At 56.4% G+C, this 19,086-nt stretch overlaps 6 protein-coding genes across 6 annotated transcripts; 2 read left to right on the top strand and 4 right to left on the bottom strand.

Annotated features, from left to right (window-relative positions):
- Positions 1–3,052, top strand: INS49_012831 (uncharacterized protein; the record flags this gene model as incomplete). Its single annotated transcript, XM_043173533.1, has 2 exons — positions 1–306; positions 362–3,052. The coding sequence occupies 2 exons, from the start codon at positions 1–3 to the stop codon at positions 3,050–3,052; spliced, it is 2,997 nt and encodes a 998-aa protein (XP_043022830.1).
- Positions 3,053–3,645: 593 nt separating this feature from the next.
- On the bottom strand, positions 3,646–4,448 carry INS49_012830 (uncharacterized protein; the record flags this gene model as incomplete). Its single annotated transcript, XM_043173532.1, has 4 exons — positions 3,646–3,736; positions 3,886–4,154; positions 4,250–4,327; positions 4,434–4,448. 4 exons carry the CDS (start codon positions 4,446–4,448, stop codon positions 3,646–3,648), a joined length of 453 nt encoding a protein of 150 aa, XP_043022829.1.
- Positions 4,449–5,113: 665 nt separating this feature from the next.
- On the bottom strand, positions 5,114–6,951 carry INS49_012829 (uncharacterized protein; the record flags this gene model as incomplete). The annotated part of the gene is made up of 2 exons (XM_043173531.1): positions 5,114–6,630; positions 6,717–6,951. The coding sequence occupies 2 exons, from the start codon at positions 6,949–6,951 to the stop codon at positions 5,114–5,116; spliced, it is 1,752 nt and encodes a 583-aa protein (XP_043022828.1).
- Positions 6,952–7,861: 910 nt separating this feature from the next.
- On the bottom strand, positions 7,862–8,677 carry INS49_012828 (uncharacterized protein; the record flags this gene model as incomplete). The annotated part of the gene is made up of 1 exon (XM_043173530.1): positions 7,862–8,677. One exon carries the CDS (start codon positions 8,675–8,677, stop codon positions 7,862–7,864), a length of 816 nt encoding a protein of 271 aa, XP_043022827.1.
- Positions 8,678–9,279: 602 nt separating this feature from the next.
- INS49_012827 (uncharacterized protein) lies at positions 9,280–14,361 on the bottom strand (the record flags this gene model as incomplete). The annotated part of the gene is made up of 2 exons (XM_043173529.1): positions 9,280–9,286; positions 9,344–14,361. 2 exons carry the CDS (start codon positions 14,359–14,361, stop codon positions 9,280–9,282), a joined length of 5,025 nt encoding a protein of 1,674 aa, XP_043022826.1.
- Positions 14,362–15,913: 1,552 nt separating this feature from the next.
- Positions 15,914–18,668, top strand: INS49_012826 (uncharacterized protein; the record flags this gene model as incomplete). The annotated part of the gene is made up of 6 exons (XM_043173528.1): positions 15,914–15,977; positions 16,042–16,134; positions 16,223–16,572; positions 16,627–17,385; positions 17,440–17,659; positions 18,391–18,668. 6 exons carry the CDS (start codon positions 15,914–15,916, stop codon positions 18,666–18,668), a joined length of 1,764 nt encoding a protein of 587 aa, XP_043022825.1.
- Positions 18,669–19,086: the final 418 nt, after the last annotated feature.

Here is a 19,086-nt window from a genome sequence, read left to right as displayed (position 1 = left end):
ATGTCCGATATGGCCGTTTCGACGGACCATATCCCTGATCGAGGTCCCGCAGTCTTCGCCGTCACCACAGCCACGCTGGTGGTCGGCACGGCTTTCTTCATCGCCAGGCTGTTTTGTCGGTCACTGATCGTCAAGCGCGTCAGTTGGGACGACTACTTCATTATCCTGGCATGGTTCCTGGCTGTCGGCCTCAGCACCACCATCGACATTGGCACGAGCAAGGGCTTGGGGAGGCACGATGCAAACATTGCTAGTGGAGACCGTCTTCCGCTTAGGAAGACGGAGTATGCCTTCTCCGTGCTCTACGTAAGTCTCGCTCTCGTACATACAGTTTCAAGCCTTTTGGCTGACAAGGAAACAGAACCCTGCGCTCATGGCGCTCAAGACCAGCATCCTCATCTTCTACCTGCGTCTCTCCAAGAACACACAGCAGATCCTTCGCATCGCGTCATGGGTTGTGCTGGCTATCGTCAATACCGCAGGAATTGTGCTCACCTTCCTAAACATTTTCCAGTGCAACCCGGTCATTGCGGCCTTCAGCCTGTACAGGTACCAAGCCCAGTGCATACCCCTACTCACCGAGTTCATTTGTTCCGCGCCGGTAAACATCGTCACCGATCTCGCGATTCTGGCCCTCCCGATCCCTGTTCTCACGGGAATGAGGTTGCCTAAGCGACAGAAGTATATCCTAGTCTTCACCTTCTCCCTGGGTATATTCGTTACTATTGTGGATGTCGTCCGCATCTACTACTTGCAACAAGCCATCTCTTTCGTCCCAACTACTCCGTCGAACGATCCGGATGCGTTATTTGGCGACAGCCCAGAATTCGCTTGGAATGCGTCCTTGTCGTTGATGTGGTCGGCGGTAGAGGTCAATGTGGGCATGATTTGTGCCTGTATCCCAACGCTCAAGCCTTTGATACTCAAGATCTTGCCCACGGTGCTTTTTGATCCAGACGGGACACACGATTCCAGCTTGTCAACGTACGCTACCGACACACAAGACAAGGAACCAACTGGAAGTCAGAATGCCACCGCACCTGCCGAGTCAGGCGAAGGACCCGAATCTCTTGCAGTACCCGCCCAAGCACAGCAGCAGGACTCGTCCGCAGAGCAGATCTCCTGCCTCGATTTTCTTACGACGCCGGATATGGTCAATCCCGCTTCTCCGAACTCTGTTCCGCCCCAGCCCGGCTCTCCGGCAACAAGACTCACCTGGATGTCTGGGAGGTCCCGAAACGACAATGCTATTTATTTCGGGTTTGTTAACATGAAAAGACCCAAGAGCATGATCAAGACAGCCCCTGCCGAGTCCTTGCGGTACTGTGTGGTTGTCACCATCCTCTTCCTGCTCTGGGGTTTCTCTTACGGGCTTTTGAACACGCTTAATAACGTCATTGCCACCATTTCCGATATGAGCACGGCTGAGACATTGGGACTGACCACTGCGTACTTTGGCGGCGGCTATTTCTTCGGACCGCTTGTTGTAGGGGAATGGGTCCTCCGTCACGACGAACATGCTCGCTTCCACAGGAATCGACGCAGGCACAAACATCGGGACGCGGTCGGCGGTTTCAAGGCCACATTCATCCTAGGACTTTGCATATATGGCATCGGAACGATCATGTTTTGGCCATGCGCCGTTCTGACCTCGTTCCCCGGTTTCATGATCAGCAACTTTGTTGTTGGGTTTGGGCTGGGTGTCCTTGAGACGGCAGCGAATCCCTTTATTATCCTATGTGGACCTCAGCAACACGCCGAAACTCGGATACTAATAGCGCAGGGTTTTCAAGGTGTTGCAAGCGTCATAAGTGGACTGCTAGCACAGAAAGTCTTCTTCGACGACATCGCCGACAGCGAGGGAAGGCGAACCAGCCTGGAGTTGATAGACGTGCAGTGGACATACCTGGCCATCACGCTTTCTTGCGTTGCTTTGGCCCTCTTCTTCTATTACATGCCACTGCCGGAGGTTACCGATGCTGAACTGGGCCGCGTTGCGGATCGTCTGCCCGTTGACGCGAAGAAACGGACCATTGGAGGACTGCAGCTTAGGACGTTGTGCATCATCCTCGCTGTGATGGCACAGTGGTTTTATGTTGCTGCGCAGGAGTCCATGTCGATTTTCTTTGACGATCTCATGACTTCTACGTTACCAGGTGCCTCAGATGCCGATCATCCTAGAGGCCTTGTCCTCTCCGTATCCGATTACCTTCTCGTTGCTCACGCCGCCTTCACGATCTCTCGCTTTAACTCAGCCCACCTCGCATGGCTGTCGGTTAAGCACCCACAGAGCCGACTCGTACCGACACCTCGCACCCAGCTCACCATCTTTTCTACCCTATCTGTTATATTCGCACTCCTATGCGTCGTGCTGCGCCCCTCGAACTCGAATCTTATCGCCATCCCCGCAATCTTGTTCTTCTTTGCCGAAGGGCCCATCTGGCCTCTCATCTTCGCAATGGGCCTCCGTGGTCAGGGTAATCGCACGAAACGCGCGGCAGCATGGCTTACCATGGGTGCAAGTGGACCAGCGTTTTGGCCGTTCGTGATGTATGGCATTATGAGCAACAATGGCGCGTCCGTACAGCTTGCATTCGTGATACCCGTCATTTTGCTGCTCTTCACGCTCGCGTACCCGGTCTTCTTGACATTATTGAGAGACGCGAGAGACCTTGTGGACCCACAAATACCCCGGGGACGGCGTGCTAGTGCAGGTGGCGGTATGGGCGGAGGAGAATACCCGGAGAGCGGGCGCAGCACAAGGGACACCAGTGCCAACATGGACGAGATACTGCGGCAGAGGAGGATGAGCAACGCCACTACTAATTCCACCTCCAAGGATGGTGGGGCGCTTGCCTTCGTCATGGACAAGATAAATACATTCAATGAGAAAAGAAGAGAAAAGAGAAGACAGGGCTCTTCAACGACGACAAGTTCGTCACCGATGTTTGAGCACATGGAGCTACGTCGGGAGAGCGACGGGGACCGGTCTGGAAACGGTCAAGGACAGCCCAGGGGAAACAGGACACCAACGATACCCGAGGAGCGATGATGTGGCGTTGCCGTTGAATCGGCATTGCACTTCCTGCTTTCTCATTCATTTGTGTTTCATTTCATTTACCAGGTTTTGTTTTACTGGCGGCATGTTTGGGTTCAGAGTTGGAAAATCTGCATATACGCATCTGGGCATCTGTTTGACCAACGATGAATTCCCACTATTCTATATTTCAAGACCGCTTTGAACATCGTATATATTACATCCTCAGAAACCAAGTCTCTTGGCTCGAGACATTCTTTCAGTGACCCAAGTACCCGCATACGTCCAGCCAACGCTTCACGTCAAGTAGATCCTTATAGGATGTACTCCGGATACCTTATAATAGAAGATATTGATTGTAAAGTAACTATCGAATCCACACATCTTGCGTGCGAACAGGAGGTCTCAATGCAGATGGACTGAAAAGAACCGCGAGCAAGCAAGCATGTTGTAAAGCTCACAAGAAATACTGCTGCCAAGCCACCGCTTTGTCCATCACACCATGATATTTCCTGGTTCAGCACACCAAAACACACAAACTCCGTTGAGACCGCACCATATGCAGATACAGCTGACACACCGACGCACCACACCCTGCCAGACACTTTTCAGTTCGGGGCCCAAATGCCCTGAAGATTGCCCTCGCAGTCGACAAACCTAGCCAGATATCCCATGTCGCCTCCGATAGCCGTCTTCTGCCTGTACCGAGTCAAATTCATCATGCCTCTCATCACCCGAACGCACCAACTATGCAAATCGTAGTCGTCGCCGTGCGAGAACAAATAAAGAAACGGCAAAGGGGGGGGGGGAGGACACAAAGGTCCAAGAAAAGACTCTGAAGCACTCACAGGTGCACCGTCCCACCCAAGCCCTCGACCATACTCAGTGTCCTCTCAATACTGTCCACAGTAAATGTCGTCAGGATCGCCATGTTGACTCTGCCGCCCGAGCCGCCTGATCCCCACGCCTGGACCAGGCAGTTCTCCGGCACCTGGATGAAAGCGCCGTTGAGGGCGGCGCCCTTCCGGAACATGTGTATTGTACTTGCGGGGCTGCTGCTGCCGTTGGTGGAGGCGGAGGTGGACGAGAACGACGGGTCGAAAGTCGTGCATTCCCACTGTCCCTCGGGTCAGTCAGCCAGGTGTTCTGTTGAGCTTCTTTCCACCTCTTGGAGGATATTGACCTCCCCTCCTACCGAGGATATTTGCTTACGCCGAAGATGGAGGTATAGAAGGCTGCGGCTCGAGCGGCGTCTATGACGGGGATCTCGAGCCAGTGGATTGTGCCGTGCTGTTTTGTAGAATACCTGGCGTTAGCGAGAGGTACACATAAGAGAGGCGTAGCAGCGGGGAAAGTAGAGCCGGTTAGCAAGGGAGACTATGATGGCTTTCGTTACCAGAGACGACGACATTATGCTGTGCGAGTTTTCTTGTGGTACTGCAGTTATGTGTATGGGTGACCCTTTGATAGAGAAGAGTACTGAGCTCAGGCGGCATGGGGACAGTAACAGCTTTTCTAAGTGGTGAGCGTCGCTCGATAGTGGTGAGAAGGAATTTCTGTATATAACTGCCCTCTACATCTTTCTCCCGGCATCTCAGTGTTTAAATTACTTGAGAACCATTGAGTCATCTCCAGAGCGAGGAGATAGTCAATTGTCCGGTCTGAATGTCTCAGAAGAAAACGGCGGGGATTTGCTGCTTGAGAAGGGTGGCGCCGCGGGATTCAGCAGCTCTAGCGCTTTCACGAGCAAGGATATCAGACGCGGTCGCGACGATATCGCGCCTGAAGTTCTCGGCGAGGTTCACAGAGTCGTACGAGGTGGGCCGTAGATTTCACCGACTTCTGGCCATGCGGGGATGTGCAGCCACAGAGTTTTGGGTCTCGGGTTGGAAAACCAGATGGCAAAGGCCACACGTGCCTTTGAGATAAGGCAGCTTTGTCTTTTCCGCCTGGGGTTCATACTTCGTCTATATCTCTACTAACAAGCCTGAACATCGTTGTGAATCCACCGAACCGTCAGACGCCTTCCCGCCGCTAGGACCCAGAACTATCCTGTTCCCGTGTCATGCACGTCACCTAAGCCTCCATGCGCCCGTCGTGCTCCGCGATCTCCTCCTGTATCTCCTCCTCGGCCTCCTGGTTCGCCGGAGCCGTCCAGCCCGTGCCGGCCTGCACCAGCAGTACCAGGACCACCAAGGCAGCAGCGGATGTGTACATAACGCTGAATGCGGTCTCGTATCCCTTGACCGCCACCTCCCTCTCCGCGGCGCTCAGGTAGCCGTTGAAGACAAAGTTTGGGCTCCCGAGGAGCCTCCTGATCAGGGCCACTCTCCCGGGGGACAGGTCGGTCGTGCCGTCGAGCGCCTCGAAGCCGGCTGTCAGGTTGGTCCTTAAGCTCCGCGTGAAGATGCCGCCCCCGATGGCCGTGCCGAAGCTGCCGGCGAAGCCCCTGAAGGTTGCCAGCAGGCTTGTGGCAATGAAGTGCGTTTCCGGGGTGGCGAGGTGGAGGAGGTGGGCCAGCGTATAGTTCAGTGCCGCGCCGCTGCAGAAGCCATTCGAGAAGATGAGCAGCACGTACAGCCACGCCGGAGAGCCGGCGTTGCTTGTTAGGGACAGGCCGAAGAGGGCCAGGCCGAACAGGAAGATGGAGACCATGCACGGCAGCCAGAAGGCCCCCGAGCGGCGGATGTGCAGCCAGCCAACGATGACGCCCCCGAGGCCAAAGCCCAGATTTGTCGGGATGAGGACCGAGCCGGCCACGGTGGGGGACAGACCCCTTACCGCGAGGACGAAGATGGGGGCGTAGTAGAGGACGGTCCAGCGAGCGGCCATGAAACCCAGTTGGGCCAGGCACGAGAATAATATGCCGCGGGATTGCAGGACGCTGACGGGGATGAGCGGGTCGGATGCTACTCTGTATTCGACAATGACGAAGAGTACCAAGGGGATCACCGAGAGTACCATCGGGAGGACCTGGATCGAACCCGAGAGGCCGTAGAGGAACAACACGATGGCTGCCGTCAACAAGACAGCGCCAGCATAGTCGATTGACTTGAGCTTCTGCAGGACACTCCTGTCCTTGGCCGGGCCCGCGGTGGCAAACGCCGGGATGCTCAGGAAGACACCAGCCCCGGCAAGGATGCCGATAGGAGCCTGCACCCAGAAGAGGGCCCTCCAGCCCAGCACGGGCAGGAGAGCGCCGAAGACGACGGCGCCAAAGGACACGCCGAGGGTGAAGCCGAGGTTGACCATGCCCACAAACAGGCCACGCCGCCGCCGCGACGTGAGCTGCAACACTAGGATAAGTGACAGCGTCATGACGCCGCCGCCACCGATGCCCGTCAGGACGCGTCCCATGGTGAAGACGGCGAAGGAGCCGGCCTGGGAGGTGACGATGCCCCCGACGGCGACGGAGAGGCCCGAGGCCAGGATCATGAAGCCCGGCGAGAAGATGGTGGCGAGGCGGCCGGCCAGCGGCGCCGACGAGGCCATGGCGATCATGTAGGCCGACGTGAACCACGTGGCAAGCTCGTAAGCCTCGAGCTCTTCGGCGATGGCGGACTGGACCATCGTCATGCCGCTCATGTTGCATGCTGTATATGGGAAGTCAGCGTACATGCTGTGTATGTCCTGGTATCCCCCCTTTTTTTTTTTTTTTTTTTTTTTTTTTCCCACTTACCCTGCATGAACATCAGCACCCACATGCTGAAGCAGATGCATGCGGCGCGTGTGGGCGTGACATAATGCTGGACAGCATCATCTTCGTCACGGTCTTGGACGACAGTCCGCCGTTGTAGAGGTGGGCTCGGCGAGCGTGGGATGAGAGGCGTGTGTTCCGAGGCATCTGGGGCGGTGCTGCCATTGTTGAGGGCGGCACTGCCCGCGCCCGGAGTAGGGAGGTCAGGCACAGCCATAGAGAGGTGGCTGTAAGGCTGGATAATATAGCGATTGAATATGGCAACACACACTATACCACTTGGGGTACGACTAACGGGGAAGGCTCAGGGTTGATAGAGACGAACAAGCTTCAGGAAGAAGTGACGACATGGCCCCGGGGGGATCGCGACATTTCGGAGAAAGGGACATGGGGACCTGAGAAGGACAGTCATTGAGTAATCGATGGGGATGGGACAACACACCCTGAACCTGTATGAGTGCCCACGCCGAAGGAGCCGATAATGAACGCCCCCTGGATACGAGGGCGTTGTCCAGTATGCCCGATCTGATTAGGTGATTGGTAATCCGGCACGGACAACGCGGTGCAACCCCGATCCTTGGCCCCCCGGCCCCCCGGCCCCCAACAATTCCGGGGTTCATCTCACCGGCAATCAGCCCGGAGTTGAACACAAGCGTCTATTCCGATTCTCGCTGCATCGCCATGTTTGATGTCAGTCGCGGGACATGCAACACATATGGCTTCAAAACACCCCAAGTCAGCCGCTGCAAATAAGCAACAGACAAGGGTCATGAGCTTCAACTCAAGAGTTACGTTTGCACTGCTGCTCTGACGCCGAGGGACCGAAGACAATGTGCCTTTCAGTCACTTGTCGCGGCCTTTTTTTTGGTAGCATGACTGAGCTATCGAGTCTGTATCACTTTTCATATACAACGTCATAACATAGTGGGCACATTTTGAAGAGTAGTCCCGGAAGTGGTTTTGATTCTGAACTTTATTGCAGCCCAGCGTGGCAGAAGCTTCGCATCCTCCCGCTCCCAACATAGCACACACTGACACAGACCGAGGAGCATCGCCCTCCGCTGACCATCTAGGCCCTGTCGCTCGACCAGATCATTAAGCTCGGAGTAGCACCACCCACGACCCACCTAAACCCTCTCACTCACCCAGATCGCGCCCCGGCACCCCAGCCGGATGGCGCCCGTGAGCAGCCAGTGCGGCTCCGCCTTCTGCGCGTCGTGCTCGACGGCGTGGTCGAGGTGCTCGAGCTCCTCGTCGCGGATGCGCCGCAGCGTGCCCACGAGCTCCCTGATCTCCCCGCCGACCTCGTACCCCTCGTCCTCCCACCCGCGCACCATGGCGAGCAGCTCGCGCACCTGCCCGTTGTAGTGGTCCCCGATCTCCGTCTCCACCGCCTCCGTGCACGCCATCGCCGCCTCGTTGCCCATCGCCGCCGTCGCCCACCCCAGCCCGTAGCTCAGCGCCGACCACGCAGGGTACATGGCCGTGGGGCGCACGCGGTGGCGGGCAATCAGGGCGTTGAAGGTCGCCAGGTGGCCCTCCTCCTGCTCGTACATGTGCCGCATCAGGGGCCGCAGGTGGGGCTGCCGCCGCACCACGGGCGGCGTCTGCGCCGTGTAGATGAGCGTTGCCGCCAGCTCGCCTGCCTGGTTGACGCGCAGCGCGGACGAGAGGAAGTCGCGCTGCTCCTTGGTAAGCGGCTTGCGCTTTCCTCTGTTGGCTTTGGTGGGCCCGTCGTTCTGGGATCTCGCTTGTGACGGTGATGGTGCTTCTGGTGTGCTGTCGGCGACTTCGGCGCGTCTCGTGGGTGTGCTGGACACCAGGCGCCGCGATGAGGCGGTTGGATGGAAGAGCGCAGGTGCGAGGAAGTCGTGGACTGGGAACTGTCGTGCTACAGTCAGGTTGCGCCGTGCCGCGCGCAGCAAAGATGCTGGTGGAGGCATGTTGATGATCAATGCTGTTCCCAGTAGCCCAGCCAGTGCGCGGTGCTTGGGCCAAGGTGAGTGGATTGTGCATAAGAGATAGTTGAGAAGAAGTCTTGCACATCATCGAGGGTGGTCTGAGGTCCGCTAGCTGCCGCGTTGCGCCGGGAACCTCGACAGGGTTCAACCCTCGGCCCAAACCACGGCGGACCTTGCTACGTCATTGCCGACTAGACTCTCACGACTCTCAAAAGCGCACTGAGGCCTACAACCGTTGACGGATGGATACCTTTGAAATATCTACATGACTAACAATGACTTGGTTGAACGGAGGAAATTGGGCCTCTATACCCCGGGATGCAACCACAGAAACTTTATGCAAATGCGCACAACCAAAACGCCGATTGCTTGATGATGATGACCACTCCTTTCTCCCGGTTCGAGACGGTGCTTCAACGGCGAGCCAGGCCGTGCGATCAGCCTTGGCCAGCTCGCACCTTCTTGTCGTCTCAGTGAGAATGTGCATATGAAGCTGGTGGAGGGCACCAGAAAAGGACCATTTCGTAGGAAACCTTCTCACGCCTCCATGAAATCAACCCCGGAGCACACAACCCGGAGCCATCTTAGTTACTATAGAGAGGTCAGCTTTCATGCGCAACACCCGGCTCAACATGTCTTGAAACTTACTAGATCTGCAACGGAGCAGCCTGGTCCACCAACGTAAGCCAGTTGCCCTTCTCGTCCGCGCCCACAAGCCAGTCGTACGGGAATACCACGAGGTGGCCCTGGACCATCCCAAGCAGCCCCTCGCGCTGCTCCCTGGTCAACAGCTCTTCTACAGGAGGCCGGTGGCGGCTGCCCCTGGTGTTGGCGCGTCTGCGTCGCTTGACAGACCCCTGCACCCCTTGCGCAGGCGTCGTCGAGGCCGAGCTGCCTGGTGGCTTCTCCGAGATCGTCGGCGTGTTGTCAGGGGTGCTGAAGGTGGTACGCCGGTCACGCTTGTCCGGCGTCGTCGCCCTGCTGGTCTCGGGTACCACGAGCTTGGACGACGGTTCCACTGTGCTGCCGTTCGTGTTGCTGTCCTCGCGCGCTGCCGCGGCTTTCTCTGGGTCTGCAGGTGCCGTCGGTGCTGGAATGAAAGGGCTGTTGGCCGGAGGGCTGAATGCAGGGCTTCCCATGGGTGAATTGATGGCACGCGCCGCGGCGGCGGCTCTTTCCACGTCAAGCCTGGAGTCCTGTCGAGCATGGCGATGCGCCGGTGACTCATTCTCTGTTGGGGACTTCTTCAGACCGCCAGCCAGCGGAGGCAGGTTCTTACCAGCGTTGCCTTTACCTGGGAATTTGCTTGAGAACGAGCGGGTCGCGGGGAGCGGACCTGGGGCTGAGATGCCGGCGCCGCCAGATGTGGCTTCCGGAGGCGGCTTTTCGGATCCACTGGGGTCACCTGCTTCGCCCTGCTCACCCTTCTGCGCCTCTCGTGGTCCTTCTTGTGCCACCTGCAGTCGTTTCTGGTGGTCTATGTACTCCGTGTACTGGTCCCACTCCCTCACCTCGTTGTCCGGCATGCAGTGGAACACCTGTCTGTAGATCTTGGTGTTGTTGTCCGCAATCCGGTACCAAACGTCCTCGTAGAAGGCCGGATCCAACGGATCACGCATGCAATCCTTGTCAAGGACGGCAGGCTTGATCTCAGCGGCCAGAGGATGCGACACAGACAGGATCGGCTCTCCGTCTGCGTCAAGAAGTGGCGGCCCGCCAATATCCGTGTCGTCACTGTGTGGAAGGTCAGGGAGCTGGTTGGCCCTGGGAAGTCCTAGTTGGTCGGTATTCCGACGGTCCAGGGGGGGCATCACAGCTCTGCTGGGGCCTTCTCCGACCGAATCCGTCGCAGCAGGCCGCGGGCTCTCAGACTTCTGGCTAGGGGCTGGACTTTCGATAGTTCCTTTGCCCTCAGCTGAGATATCACGGGCGAGGTATTCTCGGCCACCGATGACAACGGTATCCCTGCCTTGATCTAGACCTTTGCCCTGTGCCTCCTTCCAGCGATCAGGACCAAACCCCTCGACCTCGTTCTTTTGTTTGGGGTCGGCGGGTGCATCCACGCTTTCTGCTTCAACGACATTCGAATCCGAGTTGGAAGACTTGGACGAAGACTGGTCGCTGTTGTCCATTCGTTGGAGGTCGACGTCATGATTAATGCTGTGACCTCTCTCAATTGGGGGACGTGGTACGTTCAGGTCCCCGTTGGCACCTGACCGCCTTGAAGTTTCTGAGCCATCCGAGTCGCTGTGGTAGATTCGGTCCATGTCAGACTGGAAAGCCTCCTCGTTTTCCAGGTCTGCGTTCCTCTCCTCCTCAATAATCTCATCCACTGGAAGACCAACATGCTCCCTCATGAGCCGCATGCGCAGGGTGTGTGCAAAACGGCCGACCTGAAAAGGTTTCCCTGCCATAGTCGACCATATCAGGTCAGTGTCCCTAACAACTGCAGCACACTCGGAGTCACGGGAGCCCAGCATGGATCGCTCATTGATGTTGGCCGAGCCTATCAAAGCTACGCGGTCATCAACAATGATGAGCTTGGCGTGAATGTAGAGCTGTTCGGTGACATGCATCTTATTGGCGCCGATCTCGCCCCATTGCCGCAGGCTGAAGAACTGAATATAATCTTCAGGATCAATGCCGGCAGCTCGTAGTCTGCCGAATATCGAGGACTCCCCGCGGCAGATGCTTCGGTATTGACACTCCATGATGAGCCGGACGCTGGTACCCTCCTTCTCAGCCACGGTGTTCTGGAAACCGGGCATCAGAGGGATGAGGATGACGGCCTTCCAATCCTCGTCGTTTTCGTAGGCGCGCTTGATACGGTCCACGAGTGCGTCGCCAATGTTGTTGACGATTGGCACGCCGAGCGCCTCGGTGCTTGAGATAAAGAATTGGTTCTCGATGTAGACGAAATGCTCGGACTTTTCGATCATTTGAAGATATGCGTTCTGAATACTGCACTCGGTGTGTTGTATTCCTAGCGACCAGGTCGACGCGGATCGAAGAATCTGGACTTCGCATGTCCCCGTGAGGCCCATAGCTTCCAAGTCTTCGTCGCGGAAGTCAGGCGGTGGAAGCAAGTAAGGCAAAGGCCGTGTTGGCTTCCGCCCACGACGGAGATAATTCCACCGCTGCACGAAATGTCTTGTGAGGTCACGAGCGGGCTGACCAACCACTTGCATCGAGATATCGTGCCACGGCATCCTTGGAATCTTGGATCGGTCATACATCTCCTCGTATGGCCGATCCAGGTTGAAGAAGTCCTGCACCCTCGGGTTGGTGTAGTCCTTGCCCGGGAACATCTGGACGTGTTCGGCATCCCTGGGAACGTTCTGCACCTCATCCGGCTCGAAGCCCGTCGGTTTGTCATCCGCAAGTTTGTGCTGGGGCGTATCCCATCTACCAAAACACAAATCAATACCTCCAACGAATGCGATATAATGGTCGACTATGCAGATCTTCTCGTGATGAGCATAGAAGTACTGGTTCTTCTTGTACTGGTTTGGTGATCTTTGCACAAAGATGTTTGGATGCAAGTTGAGGAGGGACCTCTTCGTGTACTCGGAGTTGATGGGAACGGCGGCCTCGACGTTGCGGTATACTATCACGAAGATCTTCACGCCTTCTTGCGCCTTCGATTGGAGGAGCCGATCAAGACGCCACCGCTGGCTGATACAAGGTGGCCTTCGCATGTATATCTCGGGGCTCAGCCACCAGTCGTGGATATAGATCACATCCTTCGCCATGGAAATAGCCCGCGAGACATTCCACATGTAATCGCGCGCATCGACAAGCCACTGAGCATAGACGTTTCGCCGAACGGGCGCAAAGCTGGCAAATCGAATTTTGTCTGAAGCCCAAGGCGAATTCTGCTTCATCAGCTTGATGGACTCCTCAAACTGCGGCAGGTCATGCTGCTGAGCATAGAGCTTGACCTTTCGCTCAGAGTTGATAATGGTCAGTTTGTGGTGGTGATTTTTCTTTGACGACTCGGGATCGTTCAGGAAATCGTCATCGTCGCCGACATCTGGCCCGTCCTGGTCAGACTTGGCCTTCTTGGAGCCCTTTCGCCCGACCTGCTTGAGGCCTTTCTTCTTGGCAATGATCTCGAATTTGAAGTCGACCAGGACGACATCACATATGTCGATGCTCTCTGGAGAGTCAACACACGCTATGTAGCTCTGTCGGATCAGGAACCACTTGCGATCTCTTCGAGTGACAGCCTTGGCCGGGTTGACGATGCCATTAGCTGGCCGAATCTGCATGAAACCTTCTTTCCCGTGGTAGCCGCCCTCCGCCGCGAGGCGCACCCCCAGCGCGGACAGCTCGAAGAAACGACAGAGGCGGTTGCTGTCTGGCCTGAACATGAGCCAGCGTATCATTTCTCGAAGGTATTTCTCAAGTGACCGTCGCTGGAACCCAATATATTTGCGCTTTGCTTCATCAGCGTCCTTAGCAGCCTGGACTTGGGCGTCAGCCATGGCGCCAGTACCGTCCTCAGGCATTGTGGTGTTGCGTCGCGGACTGAGGACGTTCATACGCGAGCCCTTGCGTTTCTTCCCAGAACGGCCCTCGGCCTCGGTGCCCGTACCCTCGGCAGCAGTCATCTCGCCGGCTGTGGCCTCGCCGGCTGTCATTTCGCCGGCTGCTACAGCCTCGGGAGTCTCAGCAGGGCGACCCTCGTCTTCTTCATCACTGAAGTCCATTGCTTTGATACTCCGCAAGTAGGGGAAGGCCTTGGCTGGGAATTTGGGTTGCTTTGGTCCTACGCGGGCTCCGGGACGCTTCAGTCTCTCGGTGGTGACGCTGCCCTTGTACTTGAGATGCATGCGTACAATGTCTCCGATGCTCTTCTTCACTGTCCATATCATGCGATTTGGCCCGTTGCCGTACTCCAGATGGATGGTGAAGAGAGTGTGTCGTTCGCTATCGCCTCGAACCACGCTGTCGCTGATGTTCACGCGGACTTGCTCGAGAAGCACAGGGATCTTCTTGTGGCCATGTTCGTCACGCTGGAGCATGCTAGCAAACATCACTACGGCCGGCGCACCAGCCCGAAGTTCTCCCATGAGTTCCGTAGACTTGAGGTAGTCGATGCGCTCGCCTTTTCTGTGCCGCAGAAGACCCAAAGTATTCTTAACTTGTTTCCATCTATGGCCACCGAACGTTGAGTATCGCTCCCCTCCGAAGCGTGGCCGCCGGGGCGTCTGCAATGCATCGCCGTCCGACATGCCTCCACCTGTGAAGACGCTCATCCCACGGAAGTGGCTTCTGCGGGTCGTGTCTACCACATCGTCTGCCTCCTCCGCATCGACTGATCGACCCAAGTGTGAATGGCCTCTTATGGCGGGAGGCCTAGAAAATTCGCGGGCTTCGGATTCTGACACAGCCCCGCGATCGCGAGGGTCTGGCATGGTCGAGCGGCGCGGCAGGGGAGGAAAGCGGCGTGCGCTGGGAGAGCTTGTGCGCGTCTTGGGGGTGGAGGGAACCGAGCCAGAGAACTGTCCTATGCGCCTCGGCAGGCGGCGCTTCTTCTTCGCGAACGCGCCATTGGATGGCCGTGGAGTTGACTCGTCCGCCGTCTCCTCCACGTCGGCATCATCGACATCGCTGGTGTATTGATGGACATGCTGCGGAGGCTGGGGCCCTTCTGCCGCCATTGGAGTTGGGACGGGACCTTTGGAAGCGTCACCGGGACCGTGGAAGTCAATCGGAATGCTAATTGCTGTACTATGCTATAAGGATGCGGCTCGTTGATGGTGTTGGCAAGGAGGTGCAATGTTGGAGCGTATGTCGCTGGGTCAGTCCCAGGCGGCCCCTTGCAGCCAGCTCTTGTGTGCGAGACGGGCGTTGGAGGATGCTGGAGACGATCATGCAAAAGAGTCGGGGCGGAGAAAGACGTGAACACTTCTCGGGCTTTTCGAGTAGGGCGCGTGCAAACTGAAGAGAAGGCGACAACAAGGACGGGGAGAAGACCACGATTTCCGTAGTCTTAGAAGCTATGGAAGTCTCCCTTTCCAGGAGATTGGGTGGTGGTTAGGAGGTCCAGCAATCTGGCTAACAACAAGCTTGTGGAGACTAAGTAGGGGTCGTGCAGGGGTGTTTCAGTGGAGGCAGGGGACCTAGGTCCACCCGGGCTGCTATCACTCCAGTGGTGTTGCTGGCAGTACACAGCAGCAATGTTGCATGCAGATGTACAAGTGATGTCACCCACCGCTACCCAAGTATTGCGGTATATGGAAACCCTAGGTAGGTACCTGTGTGCTTCTTTATGCACCTAACCCACTGAACAGCACTGCAACGATCACGAGGGACGCTGTAGACTGTGTAGGTTGCTTGGTTGCTAATTACGCTCAGAGGGCAGTGCCTCTGGTGTTTTGGGCTGCAACGCTGCTTATGTAAGCAGCTGTCTGCCCGCTATCTACGGATCCACACCTGCCTGCGCAATATGGAGCAATACCTGGCCAACGATGCCCCGCGACGTGGTTGACGCTTCACAAGCGACGGACAGCCCGCCAAAATAGCTTCAAGCTGAGAGCGAACGTCCCGTGACGTGTCTGTTTTCTACGGGAGCAGATGACCTGAGGCTAAATTCAAATTCCCTCAAGCATCAGTTGAACACAAATGGGCAGCCCACCCTGCGCAATCTCCTTGTTGATATCAAGGACACTCCAATCCCCACCGCTCTCTAGTTCTCGAGATTGAACACATTAAGCCCTGAAATGGTGATGATCCGAATAATCTGATGGCCAAGCCACAACATGTCTGGGCTCACACCAACTCGGGTCCGTCCATCCGTCGTGCTCTAGCTTATTTGTGGCCCAGCGATAGCTGGTATTTTTGGCCTGCGGCACAGCCTTATTATATTTAGCAGCAGCTGATGATGGCTCTTGGTGCCAGTCTGCGACCCACGAACGAGCTGCAACTGTCTGGCTTTCCGTGCATGGTTTCGTGCCACGCACAAGTCCGCGGTGTACCGTTGCAACCTGGATTGAAAATCCGAACGATGAGACAATCGCTAGCATATAGAGCAAATATTTCCTGGCACATGAGACAAAAATCTGATGTACCTCATGGACTGGAGAAAATTCAAGTCAAGCCTGTCCACAATCCTGAGGATGCGGAACCCCCCCCCCCCCAAAAGCAACAAAAAGTTCCGACCCTAACCCAGAATTCGAGCTGGGGCCCACCCCGGACCCCGAGCAACAATCGATGGCCGGGGTTCCAGTTACCGACAAGAGGGCCGCTTCGCGTCAAACCGAGACGCGATGTGCTAGTGAGGTATGCACCACATTCACGACTGGCGCAAAAACCCAGGTTATTCAGACAACCATGCCCAGGTAAGCCCCCGCGCATCCCAGACTACGATGAAATTCTACTGACGCCAAGAAGGGAGATCATCACGGTTCAGGCAGGCCAATGCGGCAACAGCAGTCAGTAACTCATCCTGCCATACTGACCCCAGAGTCTGGCCCACTACACCATGGGCATTCAGCGCCGGCCGTTGCTGACGGCTCCCAGTTGGCAGCCAATTCTGGCAGCAGCTTTGTCAGGAACACGGAATCGGCCAGGATGGCAATCTCGAGGATTTCGCGACCGAGGGCGGTGACCGGAAAGACGTCTTCTTCTACCAAAGCGACGACACACGGTACATCCCACGGGCCATCCTCATCGACCTGGAACCCCGCGTCATCAACGGAATACAGACTGGCCCTTTCAAGAACATATACAATCCTGAGAACTTCTACGTTGGCAAGAATGGAGTCGGCGCCGCAAACAACTGGGGCGATGGGTACCAGACGGGCGAGACCGTGTGTGAGGATATCATGGAGATGATAGACCGCGAGGCCGACGGCAGTGACTCGCTCGAGGTAGGCTCCAGCCATGGTACCAGGTGTGAAGGTCGTCGCTGAAATGCTGCACAGGGTTTCATGATGCTGCATTCCATCGCTGGCGGCACAGGTTCTGGTCTGGGGTCCTTTCTGCTCGAGCGGTTGAACGACAGGTTCCCCAAGAAGATCATCCAAACATACTCCGTGTTCCCAGACACGACGACTGCCGGAGATGTCGTTGTGCATCCCTACAACAGTATGCTGGCGATGAGGCGGTTGACGCAGAATGCCGACTCGGTAGTGGTCCTTGATAACGGGGCTCTGTCTCACATCGCCGCCGACAGACTACACGTGCAATCGCCGTCTTTCCAGCAGACCAACCAGCTTGTCTCAACCGTCATGTCTGCTAGCACGACAACACTGCGGTATCCGGGCTACATGCACAACGACCTCGTCAGCATATTGGCCTCGCTGATTCCCACACCTCGTTGTCATTTCCTCATGACCGCATACACTCCGTTCACGGGCGACCAAGTCGAGCAAGCCAAGACAGTGCGGAAGACGACGGTACTGGATGTCATGCGGAGACTGCTGCAGCCCAAGAACCGGATGGTCTCGACCGTACCGGGCAAGAAGAGCTGCTACATCTCCATCCTCAACGTCATTCAAGGCGAGGTGGACCCGACAGATGTGCACAAGAGTCTTCTCAGGATTCGTGAGCGGAGGCTGGCGCAGTTCATTCCCTGGGGCCCGGCCAGTATACAGGTGGCTCTCACAAAGCGTAGCCCCTACATCCCGATGAGCCACCGCGTGAGTGGCCTCATGTTGGCTAACCACACAAGCATTGCAACTGTACGTACACATCTGGTCGCAGTTACTGATAAGTGATTCTAACATGGTATGCAGCTCTTCAAGAGGATCATCAGGCAGTACGATGGCATGCGAAAGCGCAACGCATTCATGGAGGGATACAAGAAAACCGCCCCATTTTCAGACAACCTAAACGAATTTGACGAGTCGCGAGAGGTGGTGGCCGACTTGATTGCCGACTACGAAGCCGCCGAGAATGCAGATTATCTCAATCCCGACCTGGGCGAAAAGGCCACCTCGGCAGAAACCGACAGACGTGTTGCCTAGAGATAGTGGGTCCCTGCGATGGTACCAAGATTGATTGATATTTGGCCAATGGCGTTTATGAGGGATTAAATCCGGAGTTGTTCGGCTGGCATATGACTTTCTGAGAGACATTGGAGTGCATTGGACCGGTGGGCGTTTGTGGTAAGATACCAGGCTGAAAGATCCATGCCAGGACTAATGATTCTCATGGTTTCGGGATGGCCCGCCCCTCTGCGAACCGCAGCCTACCATCTTGGTCAGGCAGAGGCCTGCACGGGTTATGCCTCATGTGTCATCGCAAGCTCTGTGTGACAATTTCCTGGCATCAACGATTCCATCCGATTCTGGTAGATGGTGGCGTGTGGGGCAAGATGCGGCTGCAATTCTGGGCTGGGGCCCGAGTGGGTGACCCACCATTTACGTCAACTGCGCGTAGTAGAGTGACGTAGTTTCGCTGAGCGCTACACCACCATCTACTTATAAGACGTTTTTCTTTCGGGCCAGAACAGCTTGTCCTTTCTTCTGCCTCATCATCATCAAACAAAATTCCTGGAGAAGTCAGAACGATCCTCGCAAATCAACCAATTCAATCTACCCAAGATCACACTCTCAATCAGCCAACCAACGCCTCATCCACCACTCAGTAAGCTGCCAGTTGCCCGTCCCTTTCCTCCCCCGCGATCGAGCACCCCGCAAACAAGTCCACATTATTAGAATCGAGGAGCTGACACCACCGCGCAGAGATGACTCAGTCCAAGGCCGACAAGATCAACGAGGCTCAGTCCAACCTGCCTCTCCCCGAGCAGCCCGTCGCATCTGACTGGAACTCTGCCGACGCCCGCAACGTCAACGTTGGCTCCGGCCGCGACGTGGCGAGCGACATCTCGACCGGCGCCGGCTCCACGGCCGGCCTGCGCGAGCCCGCCACCAAGTCGTCAGGCGAGACCGATATGAGCAACATCGGCCGTGAGGGCAAGGACAATCTGGACGGACCCCCCAAGGATGCCGCCGCGCGATAGGTTGTCCCCAAACAGCCCTTTCGCCCCCGCCCCCAAACAAGAGCGGAGCTTAGCTTGATTTCTCGTGGTTTGGCGTTCTCTGGAAGGGAGGGACATTAATGGAATGGGATGACGACACGAGCATGATCATGCCGTGAGGGTCTGGCCACATCAAGGAACCTCATACGATGAGACGGCCTTTGGCATGTCAAATGGAATACATTGCATTGACCAACCACTTTTCTCTGCTTCCGTGAATTGTCCGTGACTTCTTCACTCTGGAAGTGTTTTAGTCCCGCGTAATACTACACTTGTAAAGCGGTCCGAAGGCTGAGACCGGAAGTCTCGCTGTCGGCGACAGCCGCTTGACAGATAAGTTTGCTGGAAGTCTCCTATCATGTACTTTTCAAAACGTGTCTTCGGTTCTGGCGACCTTAAA

This window comes from Diaporthe citri (genome assembly GCF_014595645.1).
Source record: "Diaporthe citri strain NFHF-8-4 chromosome Unknown scaffold_6, whole genome shotgun sequence".
NCBI classification, from domain to species: domain Eukaryota; kingdom Fungi; phylum Ascomycota; class Sordariomycetes; order Diaporthales; family Diaporthaceae; genus Diaporthe; species Diaporthe citri.
This window is presented reverse-complemented; position numbering and strand designations above follow the sequence as displayed.